The following is a 17,529-nucleotide window of genomic DNA, read 5'->3' as shown; positions in this document are numbered from 1 at the left end:
AACAAATATGTAATTTGGTATTTTGAATCTTGGCAGGTTACTTGTCTCTGAGATCACCAGTTGGCTTTCTGCTGAAGTGAATGTTTTGAAACTAAAAGCACTCATTTTGGTAGCCATCATTTGATAGTCCACAACACCATATTTCACACTCCTAAACATTTGGTTGGTGTTAATAATTGTACACATTGATAGCAGAAAATACAAGGATTGACAAGTTTTAGAAATAAAAGTCAAGGAGCATAGTGAGAAAAATGGGACTAAAATTAAATTAAATTAAATTAAAACTAATGACTACAGGTACAACAACCATGCTTAAAACTGACAATGAAGATATCAAAGTAGTAGATATCAGCTTTTTATGATCAGCCATTAATAATAAAGCAAATGATCAGGGTCAAATGATCATACTTTGGACAATTATCCTGAAGCACTAGCTCTCTGAAGAAGCCTCTGAAGCAGAGAAAGGTGGAAGGAAAGAGAAGAAGAAGAGGACCAACAGTAAGATGGGTGGACTGAGTTACACCAATGATGAATGAATGCACCATTGAAAGACCTGAAGGACTGAGTTAGAGTCAGAATGCGATGGAGAAAATCTGTGGTTATTGAAAATTGACACCAAACTTCATTCAGTTTGATACCAAACTTCTTCAGTTCATCATGTAATTGAGTTCACAAATTTGTCTTTAAGCAATTAAATAACAAGTCTCTCGTCAAGTGACAAATCCATTTTCATTATCCTTCAATTTCCATAAATGTACAGTAGCTCCAAATAATACAGATTTTCAAAAATACTTTCACAAAAATACTATCATAAAGTCATATATATGAAGGGTAAATCATAGAAAGGATTTAACTAATCTTTATTCTTATTGCATTTGCAACCATAGCATGATTTACTTGTTCCTTTTCTCTACAAACACAACAGAATTAAGCCCGTTATTATAAAAAGGTAAAAGTTTCCCTGTCCAGTCGTATCTGACTCTAGAGCACAGTCTCCATTTCTTGGCTGAGTGAGCCAGCATTGTCCAAAGACATTTTCTATCATCATGTGGTCAGCATGGCTATACGTCAAAGGTGGACAGAACACCGTTACTTTCCCACTGAAGTGGTACGTATTAATCTACTCGCATTTGCATGTTTGTGAACTGCTAGATAGGCAGAAGCTGGGGCAAGGAATGGGAGTTCTCAAACCTGGGCTGTCAGCTTTCCAGCCGACAAGCCCAGCCATCACGCCCTTCCCTCCTATTATTATATGACAAGCTTTATGCAATATCTGGTACCATAACCTCTTCCAATAAGTAGCAGCTTAAGATTCTACTCTCAGTTATATATCAAAAATACCCCTTGATGGTTCTAATCAGATATTTCCCGTTTTAACAACATAAATTGGTTCCTATTCTCCAAACATCCCATAAAACAAACAAAGCAAAGAATACTTGCAACTTTTCTTCAAATCAAATTTCCTGAATGGTTCACAGCAATAGAACCCACTGCTCTGATTTCTTAACAACATCATTCCCAAATGAGTCCTCTGAAATCATAGGGAATTTTCAGTTCTATTTTGATATACCAGCAAAACAAAAAGAACACCAAGGACTGCAGTAGGAACACATAGACACTAAACAGATTTTATGTTCCTCTTATATAAAATTGTACGAAGAACTTGCTCTCCTCTCTCCTCTACCTAAATATGCTCAACAAATTTGATTCAAAAGGGTATGAGGTTTCCTCATAAGATTGGGGTCAAAACTGAATGAGAAAAAAAATGTGACTCCCTATTTTTTTCATTTCCTGAATGCCACTATTAGTAGAGCCATATATTCAGGTACTGTACTTTACACAAAAGAAAAACTGAGTTTGTTATAAGGCATATTATCTGGACTGAAAAATAAGGTGACCAACATTTTTACAATGAAAAGGAGGACACAAATAAATTGAAGAAAAAAAAATAAAAGAAACATTTTATTCATTGCAACAATAATACAGAATACACTATAATATGATAAATGCAAAATAAAAAACATTTGTAACAATAACATTTTATATTGTAACTATGCTTACATGCCGCGCCCCTGCCTGCAGCTGTCCCGCCAGCACTGCTGCCCCACCAGCACTGCTGCCCCGCCAGCACTGCTGCCCCGCCAGCACTGCTGCCCCACGGCTCTCAAAGCACCAGCTGCGCCAGCTCCGGCCCCGGGGGGCAGCCCGCTGTTGACACACCCTCCCTGCAGCCGCCCCACCAGCACACCGCCCACCCTGCACAGCTCCGTGTAGAGCAGACCCCACAGTTCTCACAGCACGGGGGAGCAGCCAGCCACTGCCACCCCTCACACCCCTGCCCGCAGCAGCCCCGCCACCCCGCCTCTTGCGCCCGCAGCCATTATTGCCCTAGCAGGGCCGAAGATCAAGAGAAAGTTACTGTGGCATCACTGCTCCAGTCTCCTCCAGGTATCTTCGGGACTAACTAGGAGATGGTGTAGTTGGGTAGCAGGGAGGGGTGCAAAGTTCCTGCCAATTCGCCTTCGCTGCAGACAACTTACATGTGCAAATTTTGCCGGCCCGGTGTTTTGGTGCACTCAGCAGCAATTCCTATTGGCTTTTGAAAGCCAATAGGGGGAGTAGCACAGCTCATGCAAAAGTTGAAAAAAAAAACCATCAAAAAAAGGTGCCGGAACGCCGTTCTGAGCGTTCTATGAGAAAAAAAAAAGCCCTGCAGATTAGTCTTCAATATCAAAAAGGAGGACATGTAGGAGGACACTTTTCGAGGGAGGACAGAACTTACAAAAGGAGGACTGTCCTCCCTAAAGGAGGATGGTTGGTCACCTTATGAAAAAATACATATGAATCCTGGATGGTGGCAAATAGGTACAAAAAAAATCTAATAAATATTTGCTATTATATACCTAATGACATCTGCTTTTTGCAGGGGGAAACTCCTAATCCAGTTTAATAGAACAAATTTACATTCAGAACAGTCTTCCAAATATCAACTTTAACAATAAAAATATGAAAAACCACCCCTTCCATGATAAAATAAGCACTTAGAAATTAATGAAGTTATTCTTTCATTCCAGAAGTGGGAAACCTATGTCTTTCAAGATATCTCTGAATTATAGTTTCAGTATCCCATCTGTGTGGTCATCCTGGCAGTCTCCTAGAAGTTGTAGTTCAAAAAGATCAAGAAGGCCATGTATTTTTTTTTACTCCTGCACTTATCCTCATTTATGATTGCATTTTTAGTTTATTGAATGTTCATACCTTGTCACCCAAATTTGTATGTAATTGATCCATACAGAATGAAAGTGAGAAATAATACATGCAATAATAATAGGGAAACTAGTATGGCCATTTTTGTACAAAGGAAAGAGTGGCAGCTGTACAAAATGACTGGGAACATTGGCTGAAATCACTGAGGGAACAGGGTGACCTCATTTTCTACTGGAGCCATTTTCTCTTAGAGCACAAAGAGCTGGAATCTAGACTTCTGCTTTGTTATTAAAAAAAAGGAACCCATCTCATTAATCCTGTCATTTTAAATTGTTGTAATTATTTGGCACGGTGGAGTGGTGCTTATGTACATTATCCCTTATCAGAAAAATTAGTTTGCTAATTACAGTTCTACCTTAGTGGGAAATGGGTTTATTTCCTTTCAAATCATACAGATACTAAGAGTAGTGTTGCAGCTAATGATACTATTTCAATGCTTGCTAACATCATAGTTGCTATGCTACAGCAATTTCCTTGTTCTCTTTCAGACAATTGGTTTAGATGCAAGGGAGAAAAAGCATAAATACCAAATTGTTTCCTGTTGATATTTACTTATAGTCTTATAAACTACCTTTTCATAGATAAAAAGTGTTTTAGCCTTTTTAAATAAAGAATAAAGTGAAATCCGTAAAGAAAGTTTTGATCCACTATTTAATGGCGCATGTATGTTCTGCAGGGAATTTAAAACTTAAAGCCAACTTTCAAAGATATTACTTTCCATAAGTGATAAGAGGAATTTCATTGTGAATCTGAGAATCCTTTTATAGATTCAACTGTATACAATTAAGTTTATGGAGTCTGAAAATGCCTACTTAACAGTTGTATAATTGTCCATTCAACTTGTTCTGCCAATTACTTATTAACTAAAGTATACTCAGAGGATAGACTTAATACCTCAGACCAATCTGTAGGGTGATGTTTCATTTTGACTTATTGTGTTATGCATACAGGGTTTGTGACTAAGTATAAAAGGTGAACCCAGCCAATTATGACTTATTAAGTAACAAAATGATGGCTTAATGTACTTCATTGTTGCAGCCTGGTATTCTCTGAATATATTGGACAATAACTCCCATCATCAACAGCCAGCATGGAAATGTTGGGATTTACAGTTCCCCATATCTGGAGGTCCTTAGATTGGGATAAGATGCTTTAGATAATCTATAACTGTGAGTGGATTTCAATTTCAATTTCATTCCTGCTTTCTGAAATGATGTATATGACTCACTTTGAATAGCAGATATTTTCTGTTTCCATGTCTAAAACTATGATAATATTTTCTACATCACATGTTTTAGTTTATGCAAAATAAATGCTAATATGTCAGCCTTTAATTGCTTCTATTCCAAACACACACACACACACACACACACACACACTAACATGCTGAAAGGATGTTTTAAACTTGCAAGTTTGATATTCTGGCATTCATTTGTAAAAAGGACTTCATTTTGGAATTGTCTTAAGATTGTTATTTATTATCTGCAATAGTTATTTCTTCCCAGATCATTGAGGGCCAGCAATCACTGAGATAAATGTAGCTTTGCTGTCTCAATAACAAATACATTAAATGTGTGTTCAAACCCCATTTTCCACATTTCAAATGTGCTTTCTCCGTATTCCAGCAAAATATTTTTTTTAAATGCATGGGGGTGGTCAAACCCTGGAGCAGGACTAGTACAGGAAATGTGAGTTTACTATCTTGGATTTAAAATATAGTAATATCCCGAAGAAGGTCTAGGAACCAAAAAACTTTGATAGAGGTCCCAGGCCTTGTCCCATTTAAAGTTTATGGTGGCACTTTCATGCTCTTAGAACTGTATCACACAACATTATTTCATCTAATCTCCTGCTAAATAATAAAATCATGTTAAGTCACTACTCCCTAGAATGGAATAAAAATAATCTTTTTTCCATTTTAGACCCAACAGTGGTCTAAAATATTTTAATAATCCTAACCCCAATCCTAAAATATTTTCCTTTTGATCCAAGTATGGGCAAAGCAAGATGAGCACCTCAAGTGCTGCCCTTCAGTCTGTCAACCAGGAGAAAAGCATACCAGCATAGTCTGCACCTCTCTTCTTGATAACCCCTTTTCCATCACAGTACTCAGCCTTGTGAGTGACACTGTCCTGTTTTAAAAAGGGACAAATTAATGTGGATTTTCCCGCATTCATTTTCTCTCCAGTGTCAGTATAACCTGCTTGTGTAAAGAACAGCCATTAGTTGTTCTTCATCTACAGTAGATCAGGGATGGGTGAGTTTAGCTGGGTGTTTAAAATGGCTGGATTAGCCACCAGCCAAGTGGGTCCCATGGATGGAGGTGTTGTGACAATGTTGTAAGGAGTGGGGAAGGGAACAGGGTGAATACTGCAGAGCCTCTGCAGTTGCTCGTAAGGGCAAACGACTGCCATGGTGCTGCAATAGTCGTAATTTTGGGACTTGCTTGTAAGCACTAGGGGGCGTTGATCACGTAACTTTGAATGCGCATTAAGTGAACACTCGTAACTCGGGGATTACCTGTATACAATAAGTACAGAAGGACTACACTTTCCAAAAATGTTAAATTAATCCTACTTGCCCCCAAAATTATTATTCCTATTTTCAATATTCTGGGCTCCATTATCTCTAGTGTTGTTTGAAGAGCATACCTAATAAGATCTGGCAAGCAAAATATCTTGAAAACAAGTACAGATTTTAAACCTAGAATGAAACATCAAATGTAAACCCCAAAAATAAAAATAAAAATTTACTTATTCTTGGAAGTAAAGGATCAAAAGAGATTATACATTCCAGCCAGCTGCTGCAGAGGCTCCCTGCCAGTAATCTCTCCTGGTGAAGCACACAGCTGTTCCAGAATGGCTTCAGCTGGACATATTCCAAAGCACAGTTGGTCAAATTCTATCTTAGGTGAAATCCAAGGTTTCATGTTCTCTATAAAACTTATTTTATCTTGATTGTAATCTAGTTTCCCCCCTCCAAGCCTGGCCTTTGCACTGAGCATTCCAAAACAGCATTGCTAACAATCTAAAACAGTGGTTCTCAACCTTCTTAATGCTGCGACCCTTTAATACAGTTCCTCATATTGTGGTGACCCCCAACCATAAAATTATTTTCGTTACTACTTCATAACTGTAATTTTGCTACTATTATAAATCGTAATGTAAATATCCGATATGCAGGATGTATTTTCATTGTTACAAATTGAACATAATTAAAATATAGTGATTAATCACAAAAACAATATGTAATTATATATTGTGAAATATTTATTTCTAATTACAAATAAATGAAATTTTGTCTTGAAGCATGGGTGCCGAATCACACCTTCAGCTGCTCTACCTATGGCTCTGAAGGGAGACCTGACCTTTTTTTTAATTTAAATGAGCCCTTGAAGTTGCCTGATTAGGTTAAGCATGACCTGTGAAAAATTAATATGATTGTGTATGGGGGGGGAGTGCTTATGGAGTGGGAGAAAATAAGGATTAGTTGAGGTGATACTCAAGGGGAGCTATACTTGTAGACATTTGTTGTCCATGTGTGTGATGTGGCCCACGCAATTTGCCTCTTCAGCCTGAGCCACTGCCCGTTTTTCTACCTCCAGCTGAAATTCACTGAGGGTGTGGAAGAGGACCCCTGTCCTTCCAGGACAATTGATCCTAATGACCTTCAGAGCTTCTGTCTGAAGAAGGCAGAAGGGAAACCTTGGCTCTTTTATGACTTGTGGACTTCAACTCCCAGAATTCCTGAGCCAGCATAGTTCAGTTCTGGAGCTGTGCCTGCCAGAATCTTAGGAGAGATTTTTGGAAGGAGGTCTTGTCCACTGAGGCAGAGGCAGCAGAAGGGAAATCCATTCCTTCCTCCCACCCAACTGCTGGTTCCACTGAGCAATAATCAACTGCTTTTGGTGCAGCAGCCAGGGCAGGAAGAATGGGGGGCATTACTGCAGCAACTGCAAGAAAAGGCCCCTTGGAGCTTCTTGATTCCACACTAGGGAGCAGATTCATTTTGCCCCCCCCCTTCTCAGCTTTCCAGAGGCACACTAGGAAACATAGAAAAGGTAGGCAGGAGGGGAAAGGGAAACACATGCTGCAGACCAAAACATCCACCCAAAGCAGCTTTCATCTCCAAAGCCCCCCCCCCCTTTGATCTCTTCCCTTTTCACTGCCTGAACCAGTTTTCCTTCTCCCACCTGTAATGAAATGGCGGTCCCTTCCCCTGCATCCCACAAGTAGGAAGCCATCAAGGGAGGGGGAGGAGGAGGGATTGAGTAGCAGGAATCAAAAAGTATGTGCTGTCTTATGGAGGGCTGCAGGGATCTCAGAGGAGGAGAGGACAAGGGGGGGGGGAAAATCAGCTGCCGTGGGAAGAGAAGAAAAAGCTACTATACTTTTATGCCCACCACATAAATAGGAACAAAGCTCCCACATTTATCATTAGTGTGATCTATCACTGGGAATTTAGGGGATCTAATGCAAACTTCCAATTGTGTGAGGATGGGTTATCTGGGAGCTCAGTTAACTCCTGTGCAGCAACTGCCACCAACTTACTTCTCAGAGTTGTGATAAGAGTAATAAAAACAGCTACGCTCTTCATTAGGTTTTGCATTATCACGGGAGAACTGTTTTTGCATGGGGATTGTGTTTTGTTTTTTCCTAACGTAGGACACCTTCAACATCAAGGGCATTATCTTTTAGCAATGGAGATGTCTCGAGCAGCTTTTTCTGGGAAGCGAACGGACATACCACCATCCCTCCCCCACTCCGGAGCATGAGGAGACTGCTCCTTCCTTTTATAAACTGCCCGCCTCAACATAAAGCTTGCCGGGCTTCTTGCAAGCTCAGTCACATCTGCATGCCTGCTCACAAGATCTCGAAGCTTGGTTTTCTTCCTCCACAGCAGAAGAGTCGGGGAACTTTCCTACCCGTCCAGCTATCCATCTGCCCACAGAGGAGCAGTGGCTTCATAGGCCCACCCATCCCCGCTTTGAGCCGAGCGTCAGTTTTATAACCTGCCATCTGCCTCAAAGCACTTCTCCGTCGCGTCGCGAGGAGGCGGAGGTAGCAGCCCGCTGGGCGGATGCCTTCTTCTTCTTCTTCTCCCTCCTCCCTGAAACGACAAGAGTACGACGCTGCTGGCTGGGTCACCCTGCAGGGGAAAGCAGGGCCATGCTGGACTGCAGCCTCGCTCTTTCTCTGAAAGGCGCTTTAGCCAGCTGAGGCTCCATGCGGCAACGCAGCAGACAACCTCTACCCTGAAGCATGCCAGAGCCAGGCCAGCATCTGCAAGCTCCAGAAGCAGCGCCCGAACACGGCTCTGCCCTCGCCGGGCCAGATCCCTCCCTGCTCGGGCTTTCCTCCGCCTCCCGCTCCCCTCGCCTGGAGACGAATAGAGGAGCGGTGTCTCGGTTCCTAAGACCATCGGAAATATGTGTTTTCAGATGGTCTTAGGTGACCCCTGTGAAAGGGTCGTTCGACCCCCAAAAGGGTCGCGACCCACAGGTTGAGAACTGCTAATCTAAAAGATGAGATTTCATTAAAACCTCTCAAATACCTATAACAGAAAAGATAACATTAGAGTACCAGTTCCAGTAAACGATTCGGAGTTAGCTTAAATAGAAGGCAAGGCCATAATAAGGAGATCAAGCAATACTTCTAGAGTTGCTAGGCAGTCCTTTTCCCCAAATCCAGCTCTTCCTTATTCTCCTAAATCAACTGTAGAATTAAACTTCATAAAGCTTGGCTGGTACAAAAATTTCTCATAGTCCATTATATGCAGATTACATGACAGCCTTACATACAACATAAAATAATGCATAACAGGATTATCTGATTTTATCTTATCTTATTTATATGTTCAGTTCATATAGTTTTTATTTTTTATGATTATAAGCTACACAGAGTTACCTCAAGGTAAGATAGGCGGCCTATACATTTTATAAGCAAGTAAATATCATTTGTTTTCTTCTTCAAAATACAAATATTGTTCTTAGGATTCTTGTTCTGCAGGGCATAATGGGAATTGGAATATTTATATCTGTATTTTTCAGGCTCAGCAACTTTAAGAAGTGTGGATTTCGGCTCCCAAAATTCCTTGGATGGTTGTTCTGGGAATTGAAGTCCACACATCTTAAAGTTGCTGAAGTTGAGAAATGTTGCTGTATAGCAACATCTGAAGAGCCATAGATATCCTCCCACAACCAGCACACTCTTATCTGCTCCAAAGGGCCTTTTCCTACTTAGATCTATAATAACCACAGCACAAACATACTGTGAAAATGCTACCCCCCCCAGCAACTCTTGATATTCTTTTATTTCATCGACAATCCATGAGTGAGGCATCTTTAAATTGCTCTTAGCTGTACCAGTTTTAAAGTAGTGTTTCCGCCTTAGTCTTATACTACTGGAAAATAGCTTCAACATATAAAAAAGATTTCAACATGTAAAAAATATGCTTGACTTTTCTTAGATGGAAGGCAACTGTAAAGATAATAGAGGTAGCATAAGATTAGCAGCGGGGACAGCAAGTAGATTTTTGGATAACTCAGCAGTGGAGAAAAGCCATGAATGTCTATGATATAACAGTATTGATTCCAGAATAAACATCCATATGATTGCACTGATTCTAGAATTGCATTAAATCTTGTTTTCTTAGTAAAAGCATCATTGGCACAATGGTTATTTGTTTTTAGGCTGTCTTCAACTCAGGAGCATTTCCTACTCTTCAAAGCATTTCATGCAAGTAACAATTCAAGCATGTTGCCATAGCAGCAAAGCTCTTTTCTTTTCCAGTCTGATCAAGTTTGAGTATAAAATCACCTGATACTATTACAGCATCTACTAACCATCTAAATTACAAAGACAGGAACAGTAACTGTTCTACAAAAAAATACAAAATGACAGTATTATTGTATATGTTAACAATTTGCTTTTTTTATATGGGGGATAATAAATATATGACTTTATAATTAGAGGAATTAAGATTGGCCACCTAGAATTTTGGAATCAAAGAGAAATCCTAGGACCTGGTTAGGGAACTACTGCACAAATAGCAATATTTTCAGGATTTTCCTGCTTTGTCATCAGTGTTGTGCTGTTGTCAAGGTCATGAATGAATGTTGGTAGTGGGCTCCCTTGCAGATATTGCTATTTATGAATAATATTGAGCCACATGTTAATGACCTTTATTTTTCTTTGAAATAGAGATCCTTTCACTGGAATCCATACTTTTAAAAGTTTTGTTTTAGTATATATATTGCAATATTTGTAGAATTCTGTTTCTTTCTAGCTGATTTATCTCTTCTGTACTTGCTGAGTTTGTTCACATGTCATATTAAGCAAAATCAAACAAAACATATTTGTAGTCCAATAGTATTAAGTACCTCGGGGTGCAGATAACTAACAATCTGACTTGGTCTCTTTATACATTATCTTTAGTGAAGCGTGCAAACCAATGTTTGCATTTCTTGCTTTTGGATGAAAACAGCACATCTTTCTCCTTCTGTCCTGGCCACTTTTTACAGAGGCATGTTTGAGAGCATTTTAACAAACTGCATCACTGTTTGGTTTGGTGGCAGCAGTGCCTCAGATAGAAGGTCCACACAGAGAGTGGTAAGGACAGATGAGAAGATCATAGGAAGCTCACTTCCTGTTATTCAGGATGCTGCCTATAAGTGCTATCTGCTTAGAGTTCAAAGCATTGTTAGAGACCCCCCACACACCCACTTCACAGTCTGTTTCTGTAGCTCCCCTCTGGGAGGAGCTTTTGAAGTGTATAGAGCACTACTAAATTCTGCAACAGCTTTGTTCCTTATGCCATCCATCTTGTAAATTTGCAGGATTCTTTTTTCTTCATCATGTATCTGCATACATTCGAATTAGACTGTCATGTTTTCTCTGTGTCATATATGTATGTGTATCTAGGTAAATGCATAATGGTATTTTTTTTGAGAGCTGAATACAACAAAATTTCATTTTAATGTATGCTGATTAGTGTATAATTAATGCGACAATAAAGTGTTTATTCTATTCTAGTTGTAAATTTGATTTATGATTTAGCATATTGAATAAATCCAATCATTTGGGATTTATTCAATAAACCAGTTAAGTATGACTTAAATATGAAATATTTGAAATATGTTGTAATTCTGGTGACATCGTGTTTAAGAAGAGGGTCCGTGCAAGTTGGTTGTGTGTATTGTTCTCTCATACTGATACTATTGAAGGTTCAATCACTTAATGCTGGAGCTTCTACAATAGCACTTCTTAGGCTGTTATTGTGCCCTTAGATTGCCCTTGGTACCCACAAAGCTTCCTGATATTTAAATAAAAATATATAAATATCTCTTCTTTTAAGTGGAAAGGTGGCCTCTTCCAATGAAAAACACCAGCCTCCGACATCACCTACTTTTCAAGAAATACCTCTGGATCCCCCTTTATGGATTACTGCCTTGTCGTGGCGAAGGGGCTTGCGTAACTCAATGAAGCTATAAGCTATGCCGTGCAGGGCCACCCAAGACGGACAGGTCATAGCAGAGAGTTCTGACAAAATGTGATCCACTGGAGAAGGAAATGGCAAACCACTCCAGTATCTTTGCCATGAAAACCCCATGGACAGTACTAAAAGGAAAAAAGATATGACGCTGGAAGATGAGCCCCTCAGGTTGGAAGGTGTCCAATATGCTACTGGGGAAGAGCAGAGGGCTAGTACTAGTAGCGCCAGAAAGAATGAAGCAACTGGGCCAAAGCCGAAAGGACGCTCAGCTGTGGATATATCTGGTGGTGAAAGGAAAGTCCGATGCTGTAAAGATTTTTTCTCCATAGGAACCTGGAATGTAAGATCCATGAATCAAGGCAAGCTAGACGTAGTCAAAAAAGAGATGACAAGACTGAACATCGACATCTTAGGAATCAGCGAACTAAAATGGACAGGAATGGGTGAATTTAACTCAGATGACCATCAGGTATACTACTGTGGGCAAGAATCCCTCAGAAGAAATGGAGTAGCCTTCATAGTCAATAAAAGAATAGGAAAAGCAATACTGGGATACAATCCCCAAAATGACAGAATGATCTCAATTCGAATCCAAGGCAAACCATTCAATATCACAATAGTCCAAATCTATGCCCCAACCACTGGTGCTGAAGAGGATGAAATTGACCGGTTCTATGAAGCCCTACAGCACCTTATAGAATTAACACCAAAAAATGATGTCCTTATCATCATGGGGGATTGGAATGCTAAGGTAGGAAGTCAAAAGATAACCGGAATAACAGGCAAGTTTGGCCTTGGAGTACAAAATGAAGCAGGGCACAGGCTGATAGAATTTTGTCAAGAGAATACGATGGTCATAACAAACACTCTTTTCCAACAACCCAAGAGACGGCTCTACACATGGACATCACCAGACGGTCAACATAGAAATCAGATTGACTATGTGCTCTGCAGCCAAAGATGGAGAAGCTCTATACAGTCAGTAAAAACAAGACGAGGAGCTGACTGTGGCTCAGATCATGAGCTTCTCGTTGCAAAATTTAGGCTTAAATTGAAAAAAGTAGGGAAAAGCACTAGGCCACTCAGGTATGAACTAAATCATATTCCTGATGAATATACAGTAGAGGTGACAAATAGATTTAAGGAATTAGATCTGATAGACAGAGTGCCTGAAGAACTATGGATGGAAGTTCGCAACATTGTACAAGAGGTAGCAACTAAAACCATCCCAAAGAAAAAGAAATGCAAGAAAGCAAAATGGCTGTCTGAGGAAGCTTTGCAAATAGCTGAGGAAAGAAGGGAAGCGAAAGGCAAAGGAGAAAGAGAAAGATACACCCAATTGAATGCAGAATTCCAGAGAATAGCTAGAAGAGATAAGAATGCCTTCTTAAATGAACAGTGCAAAGAAATAGAAGAAAACAACAGAATAGGGAGGACCAGAGATCTCTTCAAGAAAATTGGAGATATGAAGGGAACGTTTCATGCAAAGATGGGCATGATAAAGGACCAAAATGGCAGAGACCTAACAGAGGCAGAAGAGATTAAGAAGAGATGGCAAAACTACACAGAAGAACTATACAAGAATGAGCTTAACATCCCAGATAACCACAATGAGATGGTCACTGACCTTGAACCAGACATCCTAGAATGTGAAGTGAAATGGGCCTTAGAAAATCTGAGCAACAACAAAGCTAGTGGAGGTGACAGTATTCCAGCTGAGCTATTCAAAATCTTAAAAGACGATGCAGTAAAAGTGCTACACTCAATTTGCCAGCAAATTTGGAAAACTCAACAGTGGCCACAGGATTGGAAAAGGTCAGTTTACATTCCAATTCCAAAGAAAGGCAATGCCAAAGAATGTTCAAACTATCGCACCATTGCACTCATTTCACATGCTAGTAAAGTTATGCTTAAAATCCTACAAGCTAGACTCCAGCAGTATGTGGATCGAGAACTACCAGAAGTACAGGCAGGATTTCGAAGAGGCAGAGGAACTAGAGATCAAATTGCCAACATACGCTGGATCATGGAGACAGCTAGGGAGTTCCAGAAAAACATCTACTTCTGCTTCATTGACTATGCAAAAGCCTTTGATGTGGATCACAACAAATTGTGGCAAGTTCTTAAAGAGATGAGAGTACCAGACCATCTCATTTGTCTCTTGAGAAACCTATATGTGGGTCAAGAAGCAACAGTGAGAACTGGACATGGAACCACTGATTGGTTCAAAATTGGAAAAGGAGTCCGGCAAGGCTGTATACTGTCGCCCTGTCTATTTGACTTATATGCAGAGCACATCATGAGAAAGGCAGGGCTAGATGATTCAAAAGTTGGAATTAAGATTGCCGGTAGAAATATCAAGAACCTGCAGATGATACCACTCTAATGGCAGAAAGTGAAGAGGAACTAAAGAGCCTCTTGATGCAAGTGAAGAAGGAGAGTGCAAAGGTTGGTTTGAAACTCAACATTAAGAAAACCAAAATCATGGCATCCGGCCCTCTCAATTCCTGGCAAATAGATGGGGAGGAAATGGAGGTAGTGACAGATTTTATTTTTCTGGGCTCCAAGATCACCTCAGATGGGGACTGCAGCCAAGAAATTAAAGACGCTTGCTCCTGGGGAGGAAAGCTATGGCAAATCTAGACAGCATACTAAAAAGCAGAGACATCACCCTGCCAACAAAAGTGCGTATAGTCCAGGCCATGGTTTTCCCAGTTGCAATGTATGGCTGTGAAAGTTGGACCATAAGAAAGGCTGAGCGCCAAAGAATTGAGGCCTTTGAACTATGGTGCTGGAGAAGACTCCTGCGAGTCCCTTGGACTGCAAGGGTTCAAACCGGTCAGTCCTAGAAGAGATCAACCCCGACTGCTCTTTAGAAGGCCAGATCCTGAAGTTGAAACTCAAATACTTTGGCCACATAATGAGAAGGAAGGACTCACTGGAGAAGGGCCTAATGCTGGGAAAGATTGAGGGCAATAGAAGAAGGGGACGACAGAGAATGAGATGGCTGGATGGAGTCACTGAAGCAGTAGGTATGAACTTAAATGGACTCCAGAAGATGGTAGAGGACAGGAAGACCTGGAGGAACGTTATCCATGGGGTCGCGATGGGTCGGACACGACTTCGCAATTAACAACAACACAACCTCTGGATCCCATCATGACATTCAAACCAGCTAGATGATTTCACCTCAGTACTTGGTTTCCATTACAAGTGTGCCAGTGTGCCTTGAACCAGAATAAAGACCAGCAAAGTGGCAGCAACAGGAATTATATAGGTGCCTCATAATGATAAATATTTTCCAAGAAAATTATTTTGCAAACAAGTCTACATCAGGTGTCCAATTTTCCAAATATCCCCACCAGGCAAAAATAGTAGAATCTCCTCTGAGGGCTAGTGAACCAGATATTATGCCTTGTATAGATAAATTACTGTTAAAAACTTTACAGTAGTCAAGTACAATCTTTATTACAATCATAGACCAGCATAAATGATATTAAAGTATTTATCAGAATTGTTTTGTTAATCCTAAGCTAACCCTAACTACACAACAATCATTCATTTAACAGAGCAGCACTTCATTCATTTAACTGAAGCACACAGTCAACCAAATTTTAGTCCAGCAAGTTGTGTGACATTAGTTTAGAGCAGTGGTTCTTAACCTTTCTAATGCCGGGACCCCATAATACAGTTCCCCTTGTTGTGGTGACCCCCAAGTGGGTGTGGCCACCAATAAGAGGGAGTAGGACAGCTAGGGAAAAGGGAAAAAAATGGCGGACAGCGTGGTTTGGCGACCCCTGTGAAATGGTCATTCGACCCCAAATAGGGTCCCGACCCACAGGTTGAGAACCACTGGTTTAGAGTGTGCACAGATGGTAAATCAGTAGGGAAAAAAAAGTTTTATCTATGCTCAACATAGGCCCTTTCAGGTTTATAAATCAGAGATTGGGATTTACAACACTCTGAGCCAAACCAAGCCAAGATGCTGGTTTTTGCTCAGAAGCAAGAAAGAATTGCAATCAGGCGTCTCAGATATCACTTCCCTCCAAAACCTGTATCTGAGCCCCAGAACCCAACCCCAGGAGGCAAGGGAAAGGGTAAGCAGGATGCTTACAGCTGCTACTGTCTTTGAGTTACAAATTGATGTACATCAGGCACCGGCGAGCTGGCAGGAGAGGCGCTTGTAACGTGGGACCGTTACAAGTGTTTCGCACTGCAAGCCCTGGTGACAATCTTTCAGCGTACTCAAGGCTCGGGTTTTTGCGAATGGCTAGTGACTACTGAGAGGAACTTCACACTCCGGGCTCAGCGCGCTTGTTAAATATGCTTGTGTAAAATTGCCCAAGAGCAAAAAGTGTGGCTGGGAACTCATCCTATGACGCGTCGGGGAGGCAAGCACTGCCCGAAGAAAGTCTACGGCATTCTCCAGCATAGCACATCTTCCATTAGTAATGGAAGGGAGCACAACCTAAAGTCTGCCCAGCCTCACCTTCGCGCCTTTCTCTCTGATTGAGTGGAGGTTATTTTGTGTATGTTGCAGGAGGGAGAGGGAGGGATTGCATGCTGACGCTCCACAGCCAAGCCCCGCCCCCCGACTCGCCCTGCCTTTTGTAAAGCCCTCCGCTCCAGGGTTTCGCCGGCTGTCTTCTTCGCTGCCAATCTCGGCGGGGGCGCGCGAAGCCCACATTCTCGGGGGACCCTCGCGTTGGCCTCTGAGCGCGTGCGGGACCTCGCGCGGCGCGCTGAGGAGGGAAGCGACGGAGGAGGCAGCGGGACCGCCAAATCGCTCATTTGAGCTTCTTGCTTCCAGTCCGTTGAGGAGAGCTGCGGCTGCTGCTGCAGTCCGATAGACTCGCTCTGCCTCCCTGAGCCCACGGCGTCCCCGTGACCATCGGCGAGCCCGCGCTTGCTCCCGAAGGAAGCTTCGCTGGCTTCGGGAGGACCTGCCCTGTGTGTCCCCCACACATATGCGGGCGAGGGCTCGGGTCTCGCAGCCGTAGCCACGGCGGGCATGAAATGTGCGCTCCTTGGGCTGGCCAAATCTCCCAGCAAGAAATGCTCCGGTGAATGGCCGAGGAACGATCGGGAGGAGGAAGAACCTGTCGCAGGCGTCCGGAGCCCTAGCCGCTGCTTGCACAGTATGCTACGGAAGGTAAGTCTTTCCCCCCTTCCCTGCTCTTAGCACCTGGAGAGGCGCCGATAGCCAGGCGGATTTTCCCCGGACCGCGTTATCCCATGGTTTCCCCCCCCCCCCTTACATCCACATTTGGTAGAGGGACCTGTTCTTCCACCCCGTCCTTCCCAACCAAGGCAAAGAAGCAACGCTGGGAGGGAAAGCGTATTTCATGACGGTGCCTTTGGAAAAGACTAAATATATCAGAAGCCCCAAAGAAGGCGCGATCGCCATCCTATCCCCCATTTGAAACAGAGCCTTTTCGTCAGTCTCGTAGGATCTTGTTGAATGCATATTGGACGACTGTCTGCACAACCAGGTTGCCCCAGAACAAAAGCAACAAGCCACTGTTTCTCGTGGGAACAGACAACTCTGACCGACAGCGTCATCTTCCATCTGTCCCCAGTCTTCTGCTTTCTTTTCCTATCAGGCATCAAAAATAGCGTTTTCCAACTGAGGCTGGCATAAGCGGTGTGCCTAGTCTGCTGGCTGTCTTTAGGGGTTTAATTTGGGTTGACAAGAACCCCCCTCCCCTCCAACTGGATCTCCCCTCTATCATTTCTCCCCTCTGTCACTGGTCTCTGCCTTCCATGGAA

The 17,529-nt window shown here is 41.9% G+C and overlaps 1 protein-coding gene across 1 annotated transcript in view; it reads left to right on the top strand.

Annotated features, from left to right (window-relative positions):
• The first annotated feature begins 16,403 nt into the window (after window positions 1–16,403).
• Window positions 16,404–17,529, top strand: part of TMCC3 (transmembrane and coiled-coil domain family 3) — a 125,408-nt gene continuing 124,282 nt past the window's right edge. Inside the window, exon 1 of the mRNA XM_039358208.1 lies at window positions 16,404–16,912. Coding sequence (XP_039214142.1) covers window positions 16,772–16,912 — 141 coding nt within the window. The 5' untranslated portion in view covers window positions 16,404–16,771. The remainder of the gene's footprint in view (window positions 16,913–17,529) is intronic.

This window comes from Crotalus tigris, unplaced genomic scaffold, assembly GCF_016545835.1.
Source record: "Crotalus tigris isolate CLP2741 ecotype Arizona unplaced genomic scaffold, ASM1654583v1 scf7180000019004.2909048, whole genome shotgun sequence".
Lineage (NCBI taxonomy): Eukaryota > Metazoa > Chordata > Lepidosauria > Squamata > Viperidae > Crotalus > Crotalus tigris.
Note: the sequence above shows the minus strand (reverse complement) of the source record. Positions and strands in the feature narration are given on the sequence as shown.